The 17,085-nt window shown below is 39.7% G+C and overlaps 1 protein-coding gene across 1 annotated transcript in view; it reads left to right on the forward strand.

The window, feature by feature from the left end:
- The window catches only part of PPM1H (protein phosphatase, Mg2+/Mn2+ dependent 1H), a 136,050-nt gene that overhangs the window by 52,518 nt on the left and 66,447 nt on the right, over positions 1–17,085 (forward strand). The window contains exon 2 of the mRNA XM_054051714.1: positions 12,749–12,914. Within this exon, the coding sequence (XP_053907689.1) occupies positions 12,749–12,914 (166 nt within the window). The remainder of the gene's footprint in view (positions 1–12,748; positions 12,915–17,085) is intronic.

Below are 17,085 nucleotides of genomic sequence, written 5' to 3' on the forward strand. Positions count from 1 at the left end.
ATCTCTAGCTTTCTTCTTTTCAGTCAGCAGAAGAAATTACTGGATACACTTCCTTTTGAGTGGAGTACACACTGAGATAAGTCTATGTTGACATCTGTTTCAGTACTAATTTCTCACATCTCCCTGGTACATTCAGAAGAGGAGAAAGTAGTTTTCTGTAAAAGTTCTTGAACTTTGCTTTCTGGTTGTGGGTTTGTTTGGTTTTTTGTTTTTTTTTTTCCCTGTTAGGCAAGAGAATTACACAAACTGCCAGCTCTCTCCAGTGAAGTTACTTCTGGCTCAAATCCCAGTATTTTGGGGGAACAATGGATCCTATTTTAGCTTATACAGATTTAATTGCTGTGAATAAGGTTGACAATTACCTCCTTTTGTGTCTGAGAATCCCACCAGCTGTTTTAGATGCATTTAAATTGCTGCACCATTCTAAACTCACTTGTCACATCAGAAGCTATAATGCCAAATTTCAGGCACCTGATAATCTGTCCTTGGCCTTTATTTTAAAAATATTTTTTGTGCATTTAATTCTGTTTCTTCTGCTTCCCTTTCAACCTTGGTTCTCTGCACTATGTGGCATTATTAGTCATACCAAGGGGCCTATATACCAAAGATGCATTTTGAGGAAAATGCATTTCAAATAGCAAGAAAACTTACTTGAAAGACACGTTGATGGGTGTTGGGTATTTTTTCCCTCCTTTCACCCCCATAAGCTCAGATACCTAAGGTGGGAATCATCTGACAACCCGTCAACCTGCTGCCTAATTGTCTAGGCTCAGCATTATTGTCCAGGAAGAACAACAGACATATCATGCTAATGTAAACAACTAAAATAGGTCAGATGAATCATGCCCCCAGCTGACCTCTTTCTCTTCGCTTATAAATAAAGTCCGGGTGATTAGCTCAGATTTAGCTGTCTGCACCATGGATGTCTGACTGGGTCTCACCTCTGGGGACCATACTTGTAGCTGCAGTCACGTGTAGGTGACTGTAGACACAAGTAGACATCTAAAAGGATTAAAAGTACTTGGCTTCTTAAGGCAGAGCCACTGCAGGTACCAAGTTGAAAGTGCCCTGGGCTTGACTTCTCAAAGCCAAAGGGAAACCTGGGGGGATTTTCCCAAGGAAGAGACAGATCAGTATTTGTTTGATACAGTTACATATCGCTAAACTGTGGTGCACCATCTCTTTTTCATTACTAGCTTTCTAGACTTGTAAGATACAACTTCATAACTTTTTTCCCCCTCAGACATCTTTAAGTTTAAGCTGGACCTTTCTTCGTTATCATCTGCTATTTCTGCCTTCGTGTTGTTTCTTCAGTCTTGCTGTGGCAATATGTTGTTTTGGGTTTAAAAGAAAAGTAAAATAATTCTGCTGCACGGTTGTTCCTGTGGTCTGCACACTGGCATGGGAAAGTGGAGGTTGCTTACATTGGGGAAGCCAGGAGAGGAAAGGATACTTGTGAAAGTTCACTTTTCATCCTTTGCCTGAAAAGTTGGTTTTCTTGCTAGTTTTCTTATTATTCATCTGTTGAATTCGACAGTGTTTTCTGTCCACACAGAGCTTTGTTTAATGTTTGTTTAACCTCTTGACAAGATTGTAAATAAATTCCTTTTGATCTTCCAATTTCAGTCACTGCCTTAGTGATATTTTGCTTTTATGCAACTGTAATTATGCATTCTAAAGCAAGTTGTTCCTTCGTGTAGCACAATGCAGGGACACACTCACACTTCATTATTTCCTGATGCATATTTTTACAGATGTTGACACAATTTTAATTTCCCAGTGGTCAGAGAGGAATGCAGAGGGTTACATACAAGTTACAGTAGTCAATTGGTTCTGGTGTTGACTTTGTTCTTGTGGAGACCTCTCTGGGATTGTGCATGCCTTTGATCACTGCCACACAGGATCCATCCATCCCATCAATTCTGCTTAGGTCTCTTCGTGCTAGGCACCCCACCTCCTGCAGGCATCTTCAGACACAACTGATGCTCATTATTTATAGCTCTTTTTAAAATATTTGATAATGGCTCTGCTTACTATGTACTTGCCAGTCTGCAGGGTTTCGGATGGACCTGGATGTATTTGCAAGACTTGACTGAGATTTCATTGGGGCCAGTGGTGCTTTTGCTATTGATTTTTGGAAAGGGTCAGGTTATAATGGAGGTAGATTTGTAGCGTAAGTAGAAGAAATTACAGTGTCGGTGAAGCATCAGAAAAGCATGACTTGGTGGCAGCTGTGCTTCTCCTGCTCCCATTCTGAGCAGAGCCGGGTCCCTCCTTGGAGCCATTTTCCATTTCAGGCTTCACAAGGTGGCAATAAACAGCTCTCACTCAGTGCCAGATCATCTGCACACATCAGGTGAGACAGGTCTCTGATGTTTTGCACTTTAGGCTCTTTGTGTTCCCCTATGGCTATGGTCCTGAACAAATTGCTGCAGGGGGGTTGGACTAGATGGCCTCCAGAGGTCCTTTCCAATCTCAGTTGTTCTGTAATTCTCTGGAATTGCACCTTCCAAAAGCGCTCCTTAACCTCGTGCTGCTTCCTCACTCTTGAGCAGGGGCACATTTCATTATCCCAGCCCCCGTGCAAAGGCAGCAGCACACTTTGACCTGAGGTTCAGCGCTAGTGCCCACCCATGCCCATACCATCTGAGGCACATCAGTACTGATTGCGGCACAACTCTAAGCCATGGCAACAGGTGGTGTGCAGACTCCAGAGCTTCACTACCATACCTCTTGGTAAAGGTAGTAGATGTGACAGGAAGGAACACCCTTGTCTCCAAGCTCTACGGACATGCACAGACCAGCAATCATTTGCTCACTGCTGTTTGTCTGCATCTGGGTAGAAATTCTGCATTTGGCTGCAGTTCTTCTTGCTGGTACTGATTTTACCACAGTCCCTGTGGCGACTTTGTCTCCAAATTATCACTGTGCTTGACATTTTGGATCTGTGATACTGGAACAACTGAGCAAAGACATTATGCACTTTGACTTATATTATCTGAAAAATAGATGTTTTCAATGACATAACATTTGACTGAACTTTGAATAGCTTGTCTGAGAAATACCGTAGGTTTCAGTACAGAGATGTGTGCCTATGAGTATATATAATGTGTATAGAAATACTGAAATATTTTCTTAATCACATTTTGCATGCATTAAATACATCAACTTTTTTCTACCCTTAAATTTGGGAAAGTGAATTTGGAGTTGGTTGTCACTCCCAAACAGAATGAATGAACGCTGTGCAGACGTTTTGATGGATCAGTAAGATCTATCTGGATCTGGTTTTCAGCAACCTTTTTTTTTTTTTTTTTCCCCCGCAGGGTTACAATTGCATGTATTTCAATGTCTTGTATTTAGCTTATATGTTAACAGCTTCAAAGGTGAGGTCTAGGAATGTAATTTTGACAATAGGAGTAAAAGATTGAGTTTTGAGGCATGTTTCTATGGCAAAGAGTCGTTGTAGTGTTTTTTTGCATGTGGCCCCTTCCTGTGGATATACTATATAATGTTATTCCAGAGGAAAAGTGATGGATGTAAAACTCTAGCAGCAGTGTGTATTTTTTTTTTAAACTGTTCTTAAAAATTACTGACATACGAGTGGCTTTGAATTAATTTACTAGTTGTGAATTCTTGGTAATAAAGCTGTGTGTAATGTAGGTAATGTTTTCTTTCTTTTTCCCCTTGCCTTGCATATCTTTGCTTTCAGACATATAAAATTTGCTGTGGTGACTTTTAAAGAATAAATGAGCAGACTGACTGCTTTCAGGTTAGAGGGGCTTCATAATACCTGCTGCAGTAGAAGGATATTGTGAATAAGGCATTTAGTGCTTATCTGTAGAAATGTATACACTCTTTGTCACACTTGCAAAGATTAGCTTGGGGCTAATTTAAGTTGACAGCTGTATAAAAGGGATTAGTACCATCACCACTGAACTCTTTCAGTTAACTTTCACACAGGCAAAGTATGAGAGATAATGTTTTTAAAAAACTTGAACTAGTTTTGCATAAGCCATTTATCTTGATTTCTCTTAACCCTGAGAAAGCTGAGACTGAGTTCCTACAGCATCATAGTCTAGTGGTATAGGATTTACTGAAATACCTTAAATACAGAATTTGCTTCATTGTAAGCATAAGGAGAGCTTTTATTTGCATAGAATTGGCATTGTTCTAAGGAAGAAAAGGTGTATTTTGGATGTCCTTCCAAAAGTAGGACTTTGGGAAGGAAGTCGGAGGGGATAAAAAGTAGCACTTTTCTTCATGCATCCTTGCTATATGCAAACACTCATTCATAAATCTACAATAAAACAAAAATATTTTTAATTCAGATCAACCTTTTTGGGGGGTAGGGGGTGCAGTGGTAGTACTTGGTGTAGTAGTGATGGTAGTGTTGAGCTTGTAGGCAAACTGAATATTCTGAGGCTGGGGTGCCCCTTGCTGTAGAGATTAGGAGCAGACTGCTGTCCCTGCACTTTTATCATTTTAACTAATGTAATTTGAGTATTTCTGTCACATAACTGTGAGGACAGCTGGGCCTCTTACTCAGCCATTCTTTTTTCTGTCAGACTTGAGTGTGGACTGTGGACTGCTTATGAGGGATGCTCACATTCAAGACTACAGTCAGCCTCATGTGTACAGGGAGTTGCACAGCTCACAGGAACAGATGTGCAAGTGACTAGTTTTCTGCTGCATTAGAGGGAAAGGAGTGATGTAACTTGGGTTCTTGTCTTGAATATGGCCTTAAGGATCAATCCAAAGATGTTTCTCATCTAAAACCAGCGCAAAACCACTATCCATAGATGAGTTTCTCGGTGTGCAGTCAAAAGCCAAGTTTTGCTCATCGGTGAACTTTCGGTATCACCCTTCAAGGCCAGGGCAGTGGAGTCACACGTGTGATAAAATGACAGGTAACAAAATGAATCAAAGCCACTCCTATGATGTGCATCCCTGCTTAAGTTTGAATTGGGTGCTCGGTTTCAAGAGCTGTCAGTCCTGATGTGGAAGTATTTCCCTGTAGAAAGGTTCCTTTTCACACCTGTTTTATTGTTTGATGCTTTCTGCTTCAATTTGAAGCTCTGAACTTGACATACCAGCCAGAGCTGATAAACATTCTTTGCCTTATCAACAACAAAAATCTAGTGATGCATAAAGATCTTAATGTTTTTGTGCAAATATACTCATCTGAAAGCTGATTTCACCAGACTGAATATGCTTCATTTTTATAAGAAGCATCACTTTGAACTTGGAGGGCAACTTCTTCCTGTATACCGTGGAAATATATCCAGACCCATTTTTCACAGATCAGCAGGAGATGATGCACTCGAAAATTACCTATTAAGGAGAAGAAGAAAAAGATGTAAGACTGTGTTTTAGTGGAAATCGGACTAGGACACTAGTCAACACAAAGTTGTTTGTCCCCATTGTCCTCCAGGTCTCTTGCTTAGTTTTTTCAGCAAACCATGAACAGGCAGACAGACAAAGTTACTTTAAGTGGGACGATGAACATTCTGACTTAGCTCTTTCTGCAACTGCGCTGTGATTTGCGGAGGAAAAAATGGTTGTTCTCTCTTACAGTGTTAAGTTCATCTTTGCTGATAGCCAGTACAGGAGGAGTGAGGAAGGAGAATTTGGCAATTAGTATTGCCAGCTGTGGCTGAAATTGCTCAGCCCTGAGGTGAAATCATGCTTAACCACATTTGTGTCCCACTGGTCTGGCTCAGCATCTGCTCTGGATTCAGTGTCTGTTGCTTTTCTCATGTAATACCTGCATCTAATTATTGAAAAGAGCTGTTCATCCCTGTGCAGTGATCACAGAGCTTGCTCCATTATTGTGACCTACACCTGTCTTGTTCCTTGTATTCACTTTGTTTTTCATCTTTTTGTGGAAAGCATAGGTGGATGATCTGCTCCGCAATAGCATTTTGAGAAGTGCCTACAAGTAATGTTAAAGTGGACTTCCATACCAAGGTGTCATTGACTTTAGTCCAAAGACAAACTGTGTTACTGGTTTGTGTTCATTTACACTGAACTTGTGGCAGAAATTTTAGAACTTTTTCTTGCATTGTTTTTTACTTCTTTAATGTATTGTAAATTTCCAGCATAAATAGTGGAAATATTTTCACGCTGGAGTATTGCAAGACTCATCTTTATGTCTAAACATTTACTTCCTCCTTGATTAATAAAATGAAAGTTTTATTCAACTCAGACAACTGATTCAGGGATAGCTTCAGTTTCTGACCGCAGTGGACAATACTAGTGAGTGTTCTGGTTTTGATGTGAGCAGTATGACAGTTACAGTAATGAATGAATGAAACTGTTTGGGCTGCTTGAAAAGCTGCCTTTCATCTGCAGGAGGAGGTGAACAGCTAGGAGGAAACCTCTTTTAAGTCGATTCCCAGTGCAGAAATAAATGTTGTGTGGGTGAAAGGGGGGAAACAGCCACCTACCTGGAAATCTAAGACTGTAAATGAGATGTCACAGAAAAACGCTTTGGCATCCACACACACACTAATCCATTGTGGAAGGAGGGAGAGGAGAGGAAAGGGGAGAAAAGCCAGTAATGTGTGTATGAAAGAGAAGGGGGTTTTTGTGGTATTTTAAATAATCGTTCTAAGAGTGTTGAAATTATAATGCAAAACTGTAGGAATATACTGTCTTATTTATAGGCAATTGTGTTCATTCATCTGGGTTAATTCTGTGCTATTAGTTGCTTTGGGTGCAAGTTGTCATGCTAATGATTGCAGGGCAGCAGATGCATCACACCTGGAATGAGGAGGGAGGCTGGCAGGCTGGCACAGGGATAGAAGGACTCTGTGCTCTCCAGGTGATCTATGCAGTGTCAAAGCAACTACAGGTACCCACTACTACTCTTATCCCACATCCTTAAATTGCAAATCACAAACTATGAACTGCCCATGGATATATCTGTTCTTGTCGACCTCCTTTTTTCCTGTGTCTTAAGGACCAAGTGAAGAGCTTTTACATTTGCCAGGTATTAACAAATTAAAGTTTTTGTAAATCAAATGAGAGCAAGTTTCCCCAGTAAAGACATCTTGTGAGCACCTGTCCTTCACCTCGGCTTATGGATTCTGGTTTAACCTTCTGTTGTGGGCTAAATTTTTCTCCAAGCATATAAGGTAACTCATTGGGATGAGGATTTTTTTGTTATTTCAGGGGGAGGCATGTGGATAAGGTATAACATTTTGCCATTATTCCTTTTTTTTTTTTTCTACCATGTGAACAGCAGGAAGGTTACTAATGCATTTATCTCAGAAACTTGTGTACGCCAGAATTGCAGAAAGTCACTTTTATCCACAGCAAATAAATAAATGATCTCAACAAAAGCCCTTGGCTATCACCGCTTAATTCCTATGATGATTGAATATTGCCAGTATTTCCTAGAAAAAGAACTGTTTACTTTCCCAGTGAGCACTATGACTCTGTAATATCGGTAGTAACTGCAAAGCTGATAATAGAGAAACAAGGAGCATGCCAAGTTGTATAGTTTATAGATGTTTAAGATTATATGTCTACTAATAAGATATATTGAGTTAGAATTGGGGAAGAAAGGTAAAGAGGTGGTTAGGAGAAAAAGTTTGATGTGATTGAAAAGTTTTGTTGTTGTTGTTTTTAAAAGGCATGGTTTATTTTCAAGCAGTTAACTTGTTTGCAGGGCTTTTTAATATCTTATGGGACTTTCAGGTTTTATTTGAGCAAAGTTGAGGTTGTCTGTTTTCAGCTGACCTTACCTGCCAGGATGGCTTCCTGGCTGCCATGGCTGCTTCCTTACTGACAAATGCAAGTTGATGCATCTCTCCCTTTCTTTGGAGCATTTTCCTTTTGGAAATCTTTGTAGGTATTTTAATGTTCTAGTGTCGCACTCTGTGGGCCGCACAGATAATGCACACGAGCTCAGCCTTAACCTACATGGTAGAGAAGTAGGCTGCTCAAATCTTTACTTTGGAAGTGCTTGTGTAGGTTGTCTTGACTCTCTGAACAGGTCATAAAATAAATGTGGAGCTGGGAAAACTCTCCAATACTGTGATGAGGAACCGTGCCTTGGTGAGGGAGAAGCAGATAGGATTTAGTGTGTCCTCCCATGGTTGCAGGTTGTTAGTTACCCCACAGCTCAACTAAATTGAGGAGTTGGGTCAGGCTCCCTGCTTACAGGTTTTATTTCTTAGCTCAGGCAGGTCTAGGGTGAATGTGTGGCCTGTTCCCATGCTTCTGGTGCGTCATAACTGCCCAAGTTCTTGTAGCTGTCTTAGTCTTTACATTTCAGAAAGCATATTTTGTGCACTGATGCTGTCCTACCACATTCCGAATTTCTTCTGAATTCTTTGTCTGTTATTTTTATCTAGGTATGTTACAGATAAAAATTTGTAGATTAGTGAGTATAAAAAAATGCAAGTACTTGGACAACTACTTCAGTTTTTTTAAGAGTTTGAGATCTAGACCAGAGTAGAACTCTCCTACAGCCCCGCTTGAAACTTTTGCTGAAGTAAATACAACTTAAATTAATCTCAACAAGTGCAGTATGGGGAGGAGTAAAACAACTGAAGAGTTTATGTACTGGTATTGATGTGAAAAATAGAGAGCTGAATAGAAATGCTTCAGAAGACTTGAGCTGTTTTGTTGGGGTTTTCTTGTTTGTTTGTTTGGTGTTTTTTTTGTCAGGTAGCTATTATCAAAACCTGTTTTGAATTTGTTTATCTGGTCTGATTTTGTTCTTTTAAGATAAATTTAGGATTTTGTAATCAGTGACCTTTGCTCAGGAGTTGGAGCTCTGCTTGTTGAATGAAGAATAGAAGCACAGTGTGTCCTACATTTCCGTTCAGTCGGATGGGATTTGGGGTCTTGCGAGAAACCATCAGAATGCTAATTATGAGCCAAACTAACTAGCTGGCTTCTAGCTGGAGGATTTGCTTTTAGCTGGGGGACACATTTGAGATTAATCCCGTAAAGTACTGAAGCATCAGTCAAAGTTAATGCAAGTACCTCTTCAAATGGGACCAAACCCCACCATCTTACTGTGCAGGCTGCATGAAGGTCCTGTTCGTGAAGTAGGATATATTTTGACACTATAGAGACATCTAATACTGTAGAAAGAAGAGCTTCTAATCCAAATTAAGTACGTTATTTGGGCTGGACTTTGTAAAAGATTGGATAGGAGATAAATGGGTGATGGGGGAGAGGAAGGAAGAGATGGAAAGGAGTTGATCATGAGTAGGTGTAATCAAACAGTCCCTTGAGAAATTGTGGGGAGAGAAAACAAAGGCAAGATTTCCCTTGAAAATGTGTCTCTGAGTAAAAGCTTGAAAATTATATAGTCCTCGATCTCTTTAATTCCTTTTTCTCTGGAGTTTGATATTATTTGTCTCAGTGGTAAAATGGAAGTGAGGACAACTGTATGATGGGAGAGGGGTTTGAATTAAGCATGAGAGATGTCATTTTGTTCACTTTACTAGAGGATAACATTTTTGAGGCAGATAGATACAAAGGGGAACTGAAAAATCTTAGGAAGCTGAGGGACTTCCTCTGGGGGGGATATGGTAGATTTTCCATAAAAATTTTCAGAAGTGTAATTAAGAATTACTTTTTGGACATATGAACATCTCGTTAGTTCTGCTTTGTTATTTGTATAAGCAGCTTAGATGTGAGTTTTGTCCTGATAACTTACAGTCTGGGAGAGCAGGGAAGAAGGAGGAGAAAGACAACAGCAAAATCAGCATTGGAAAGCTGGCTGGAAGTTGCCTTAAGGAGGGATTTAAGGAGCTGCAGAGAGAAAAGGATTTCAAAAGACAGCAAAGACAGGATTGAAAAGCTTCTGTCGAGGACTAACACATAGATCAAGCTCTGAAATTAGAAATCTTTGCTGCAGCCCTTTTCTAAAGTTCATCCATGAGATGGCATGTGGTGGTAGAAGAGTGCCTGTGTCAGAAGAAAGGTGCCTTTTGGCACCTAGACCCTGCATTACCTGGTATCACACATGAGCACTATTTTGGCATTGTGATTTGTTCAAATCTTCACCAGGTTTTCCAAAATACAGTTAATCTCCTTCCTAGAGAGACAAAAACTGGATTTTGGGACATAAAGTGAAATTCTGGAAGGGAACGCGTTGTTCACCACCCCAGATCCCCAGCTCAGTATACTTACACCCCAACACCTGCTTCCTCCCAGTATTCAGTCTCGCCACATTCCTTTTCACTGTATGGTCTTCTAGGTGGGTGCTTAGTACGTAGGTTCAGCTCCAGGCATTTTAAGAGTAGCTGACTGCCAAGCTAGTCTGTTAGGTCACTTTGTTCCTGTAGCCTTTCTAATGTATTCAGTACCTTGACAAATTTTCTTTTGCAACAGCATTATAAAATGCTACTGTATTGTATGTATCTTCACACGCTGTTAAACACCAGAACGTCTCCTACTGTACAAGTCCTGAAGTCCATCTCTGAGCTTAGAAATCAGAGCTACTCCAATAGTTGAGTTGTTTTTGTAAGGAATGATAAGTTTGTAAGAAGTCACTTTTGTCTCTATTTGTCTTCCACTTTTTTTTAAAAATAGGATTGAAAACAGCAGCATCAAGGAGGAGACTGATCAGCTAAACTAAATATTAATTAGCTCCTAATCTGATAAAACTATACTTCCTGTGATGCTGCAGTATTTTAATCACGCTTGTAACATTTCAAACGGAAGGGGTGTTTGTCAGCTGATTGAAATACTTTGATATTTGCGCTTCCTCCTCCCTGCCCATCTGATATATGCTTAAACTTCTCCTAATATGTCAAGAATATGTCGAGTTTTCACACTGAAAGTTTATTGCATCTCAATGTTTGATCTCCAGTTGTTCAAAGGTTAGGCACCACAGGAGGTGAGCGGTTAAACTGCTCACAGGTGCCTTGCAGCTTAGAATCTCCTTTATCTCTGCTCTCTGCTTGTTTCATAAGATCATTTTATCCACAGTTGGTGTTTATTTACAATAAATACTTGTAAACAACCAGTGGTATTGTGCATACAGGTGTCAGACTGCAGTGTGAGACGTTTGACACTGCGAGGAAACTTTCAGTTTCTGGAAGCGGTTAATTGTAGTGGATTCACATTTCCTTAGAAGGCTGTTTTTTCTAATCGAAGACAGGAATGGTCATTTACATGTCACAATATTGTGTTGCTCTTTGAAAATCAAAAGACTATTTTAACTTTAAGCAAGGCTGACACAGAATTGGCACTTCGGCAAGAGTAGGCAAGTGGGTGCAGAGTCCCCTGCAGACCTGCCTTTGTTTTTTTGTTTGTTTGTTTTTTTTTCTTCAAGAACCTTTAGCAAGTGTTCTGTAAAAATTTGAAATGTAAAATTGTTCTGTAAGGTAAGCATTAAAGATCAAGAAGTCAGGGATGTCCTGAACTGGCCATCCAACTGGTTACAATGTGCCTTCAAGCTGTTTTACTTTCTGGGGAGGCAGCAATTGTTTTTGAAGACATTGTGTGCCTGGTGCACGCCTCGGTGTTTGTTCAGTAGTAGAAACACATCTCTGACTAATGTTTAACTTGTTAGCTGAAGCAAACCTCCTACTAAAGATTGAGTGGTTAGGTAGTGTTTGTGGAGAAGGTATGCTTATGTCAAAATGACAATGTCTTTGGTTGGCTGGAACAGGACATGGTCCTGGCTTGCACAGGTTTTCCCTGCGTGAGCCCACAACTGTCGAAGCACTGAACATGTTTCAACTGATGCAAAATTAGTTAGTTTGTGATGGGGTTCTCATATAGAAAGTGGAAAATGTGTTTGAACTTGGCTTTGTGAGATGGATGGTAGTAACCACAGTATCTTGGATAATTTGAACTTCTGTTTAGGGGGTTTAAATGTTGGTGGTGAAATAGCTGATATTTCAGCTATATCACTGATGGAAGGAAGAAGAGCAGTTGTGGTGCAAGTCTCAGGATAGCTTTAGTTGTCTGAAGCTTGTACTGAGCTCTTAGTGCTGGTTTCTACGTCTCTGTAGCTCTTGGTGCAAATCTTCTGCTCTCTGAGCTGCAGTTGGGACAGAAGTGTGAGGGTTTGAGTTTTTTCTTGGTGGAAGGTGGGGGGCTGTGTTGTTCTGCAGTGCTAGAGGGGTGTATTTAGTGTGCATCTCCGTGTTGCTTGCGGAACAAGCAAGCTTGACTTGCTTGTTGGAATACAAGGCAAAGCCTTTCCTTTGTATTTCTGTCACAAAGTTTCTAATACGTGCCCTTTAAACAGACAAACAGCAGTTGCATATATTTATGTGTCTTTAGCAATAACAGCTTTTTAGATTTATAGGAGGTATTTTGTTTCTCCAAGACTTGGAACTTGACGGAACGCGCAACCTTAGCGAACAGATTCATTATTCACCATAGCAAAGAGGCTGGCAAGTAGAAAAGCAACTGAGGTTCTCATGTTTCAACTAGGAGGCATAAGTGTTATCAGCCTTGACCATCAAGTAGTCCTTATAAAGAAAAGCATAGTATGCTTAAGGGTAATGTATGTTCATGATACCATTAGTTCTCATTCAAATAGTTCTGTGAAAAAATGCTTGTTAGGCCATGTGCATTGAAACAACCAACTATGCATGTGTGTATGTTTGTATATGTACGTATATGTGTAAGACAGATTATTTTAATTCAGTTGGTACTTGCAGTACTTCTAGGCTGTGGTTCTGTACGTTTTGTGAGTCACATGAGGAAGTTTCCTGCTTTGCTAACTTGTCCCTTGTTTTCTTTTCTCTTTTGTTTCTTTTCTTAGAGTAATAAATGCAGGGAAGAGCACACACAATGAAGATCAAGCCAGCTGTGAAGTCCTCTTTGTCAAGAAGAAAACTGGAGGCAGTAATTCTACACCAAACAAGAACTCAACAAAACGGAGGTCATCGCTGCCCAATGGAGAAGGTCTCCAGCTGAAAGAGAATTCGGTAAACAGACTTCTGTATCTTGTCGGTGGAGCAATACAAAATAAATACAAAAGGATGTAGCAATATGGCACCAAAAGAACTAATCCAAATTTTTACTGAATGTTTTGAATATTTTCAGTTGCCTCTTATTAATTACCTCTGCTTAAATACAGAACGCTACTATATTTTTCTTTGCTCTACTGCTTGATTTTTTTTATTTCTTGAACTGAAAAATGCTTCTTGCATCCAAGACAATTTAGCTTAAAGATGGAGAGGGAAATACTCATGGTATTTTCCTTCTTGTTTCATTTCTGTAAATACAATCCTGAGAAATTTACTACTGCAGAATCCTGCAAGTTTAATGGCTGTGATTGACTTGTCCAGTGGTGGTCACTGCATGCATAGCAGTATCACCACTTATACAGTTATACCATTTCATTAAGGGTGAGGGGATCTTGGCTTCTTTTCACTGAAGCAGTCTCACACGTAGTAAGGTTGGTTTATGTAGGTAGGATAAAGTCATCCAGCACACTAAATTGAGTGACTTTTGCGGACTGTGGCTCCTCTTTGTGTGGAGAGTAATGTAAGTCACGCATTTGTCTGCTGGCAGTTATCTGCTAGTCTTCATCTGTCTTGTTTCCTGACTGGCTAATTACTTCATCTGCTCTTTAAGCATGAGCTTAGGCTCCGGCAGTGATTGATAGGGTGTATCTAATTCAGACATTCAGCCATGTAACACTAAATGCCCCATCTGAATGTTGGACTCGGACAGTGCGGATATGCAGTCTTTCTACTCTGGAAGAACACAAGTTCTCTCTAAGTGATAATTAGTCCTTCAGTGGGCTATAAATAGCCTTTTTGTTTGTTTCGGTTTTTGTTTTAAATCAGGTTGTGATTAGCAGTCTGCTTCAGTCTCTCTCCTCAAACCCCGTGGTTTGGTACATATGGTGGCTAAAGAGGGGGATCACTATGGTCCTGAGCAACAAGTGTTCCTCTTATTCTGTGTCCCTCCCCACCTATTGCTCCTCCTGCTCTGCTTCATATTTTGTTATTGTTACAATAATTTCAGACTCTGACTGATTTTTCAGGTTTTCAAATAGCCCTGTTCTTTCTCTTTTAAATCTTTCCTAAAATCACCTGTCCCAGTTCCTGTGTGCTGATAGTCTTCATTGTATTCAGATTTCTTTTCAAGTAAGTATTTGAACACTCCTGGGTAAAGAATTGTGTTCTGTACTCACTGGGACTTACAGTTCTGCGTTTAGTCATGCAAGGCAAACCAGAATTTTTTTTTTCACAGTCTGTGTTTCAAAAAGTCTTTGCTGGAAAGCCCATGCAACCGATTGCTGTGGGCTTGTGCAGGTTCTTGGTTCCATGAGTGTATTTAATTTCTGTATGCATTAATTGTGTTTAATGAAGCAAGCATTGGCCACAGTACTTGTTTGTATGTAAAGCACATCAAGATAAGCAACAACAGGCTTTGTCCAGGAGATGGTTTTGTTTGACACAAAGGGTATTGATGTGTCATGCAGACAGCACAGTGCGAAGTCCTCCAGGTAGACACCAACCTGGGTAGGCACATCTAGTTGCTGTGTAGAGGTACTAGCTCTGACCTAGTACTACATTTAATTTCCAGGCCTACCATACCTGGTCAGGAGCCTCTGTCTCTGCAACGTGGGTGGATGTAGCTGTATTGAGTTTGCAGGCATGCATGGGACATAGAAAGCTTTGTAGCAATGTTTCACTAAGTCCAGTTAACTTCCGATTTATCTTCCAGAATTATCAGACACCTCTTGAGAGCAAAAGGCACACACTATGTTGTATATACTATAATGCATAGTTAAGTCTTCCTCAGAAGGAACTTTTTTCCAAACGTGACACAGTTAATATGTTTAGATTGCATTAAAAATACAGAGATATAAAACTATTTTATGATTGGAAAAGTGTTGTCACGAGCCTTGATGGTATCCGTCACTATGGTCTTCATACTGTTATGATACCATAATGATAGGGTTTATAAATGAACTGTGTGTTTTTGAAAACTGTTTTTTATCCATTTTAACCTTAATGATTGTCATCCTTGTTAAATATCCAATTGTCCTGCGTTATAAGAAATATTACACAGATTTTTCTGATTTCTCTTCCTCTTTTCATTAGTGAATTTCCTACTTTAGTTCTGTATTTTTTTAATCTCCCTTTCAAGCTTCTTGAGAGAAACATTTTTATTTCAAATCTTCTGTTCTTTCTTCTATTTTTCAGACATTTTGACCAGAAATGAGCATAATGTTTGAAGTAAGGTGCCAACTGATCCGTATAATGTAGCATACTGTTTTCCTAATACTTGTTACTGTTTTCTTTATATCTTATCTTCTTTTCTACGGATTTACCTCTGTTTTCTACATGGCACTTGAATGAGTGCTATAGCACTCATTATTTAGCTGAGTAAAACCTGTTCTGCTGTATTATGAGACCACAGCTTGTGAATTTAAATTCACAGTATATTTTCCCAAAACAGGCAGCATATTTCTGAAGAAAGTTTTCTCCTAGAGGGCAGTCTTACACTAGCAATTAGTAGGATTTTTTCCTTGATACTTTTTTTGCTGGTTGAATATATTTAAAAAGGAAAACCAAAACTTGTATGCATTTCTACAAGCTATCAGAATTTACATTTTCATATTTTTATACTGTAAAGTATAGTTTTGTGTTTTGCCCTCACATAGCATTGTTAGGAAATATTTTTTAAGAAGCGTGTGAGTTGGTGTTAAATGTGGTAAGGGTGCAACTTACTCTGTATCAATAGGGTGTATAAATACAGCCTTGAGACGCTCAGAGAATAGTATATTATCCCAGCAAGTGTTTTATGAGAAAGCCAGAGGCTGAATTCTGTAAATACCTCCTAGGCAAATCCCACTGCAACACAGAGTCTGAAATAAATCTGAGTGGTGAAACACCTTGCAGAAATATGGAAGGAAGAAAGGGTGAGTGAAGCAGTTTGAGTATTTGTCTGATGAAAAGAGAGATTTTTTTTTTTCTTTTTGTAGTTTAATTTCTTAAAGTGTGGAGCACAAGGGAAATAGGAGCTGGAACTTGAAATGTCTCTTAAACTAACACAGTCCATTTCATTTTTCTCAGATTGTTCTTTTTTCCACAGGCTCTTTACTCTGCTTTCTGGGAAGTTTGTGAAAATTAAATGGCAGCTTCATCTGAGGTTGTGTGATTACTGTTATTTAATGCTGACCCTATCAATGCAGCCCTGCACTTTGGCAAGGCAGCGTAAGAGCTGGAGATACGCAGTTGTCCATATGGGTTGTGTGCTACTGTCATGGCCTTGACTGCGGAGTTTTCGAGGGTGGGTAGGAGGAGGTGATGGGCCAGAAGTGAGGAGGTGGAGAACGTTTTTTCAGCCCCAACACACAGAGTAATCCGAGGAAACCTGTTAAATAGCAGAAATAGACTTTTGTTCTTGAGAGTGGGAGTGATAAACTCAGCAGGGCAGTGAGAGAAGAAGGGTCTGCAAATTCAGCCCTGAATTAATTCTCTTTCCTCACCCCACTCCACTTCTGCTTGATTAATCACATTTGTCCTCTGTCCCCATTCAGGAACATTCACTTTAAATTGTGTAGCTTTTTTTCCCTGGTACTCTTTTAAAATGCATTTAACTATGGAGTCCCTTGCTGAGGAACACTGATTATCATCAGTGAGTGAAATGGGTATACTATGCCAGGATATAGTCATAGTGACAGTCAGGTTGCAGGACTTAATGGGATGCATTATTAATTGTCATTGTAATATGAAGTTACATGATTATTAATTCTGCAGTTTCATTTCTCACAAAGGTGGGGTGGAGTATTTGTTTTGTGTGACACAAGGCTGGTTGCCCACCATAGGTGGCTGAGCATATTATTGATAACACGAGGAGGCTTTTCTCTGTGGATAGGGTGGCAATTGCTTACCCAGTCCAGATTTTAGGATAACTAAGGATGCGCTCTAATGCATTTTGTGAGTGTGGTTCATATTTGGAACAATAATAGTTAGGGTGGGGGTTGGGTTTCAGAATAAATTTTTAGTGGCAGTATGATTTATTTGCTGTTCTGGTAGCTATTCAGAATGTTATTAAATCTGAATCTTTTGAAAGAAAGTCTAGAATAAATCACTGTGGTGACTGATCGTACTCCTACTTGAGGGCTCTGTCCAG

Source organism: Cuculus canorus, chromosome 1 (genome assembly GCF_017976375.1).
Source record: "Cuculus canorus isolate bCucCan1 chromosome 1, bCucCan1.pri, whole genome shotgun sequence".
Lineage (NCBI taxonomy): Eukaryota > Metazoa > Chordata > Aves > Cuculiformes > Cuculidae > Cuculus > Cuculus canorus.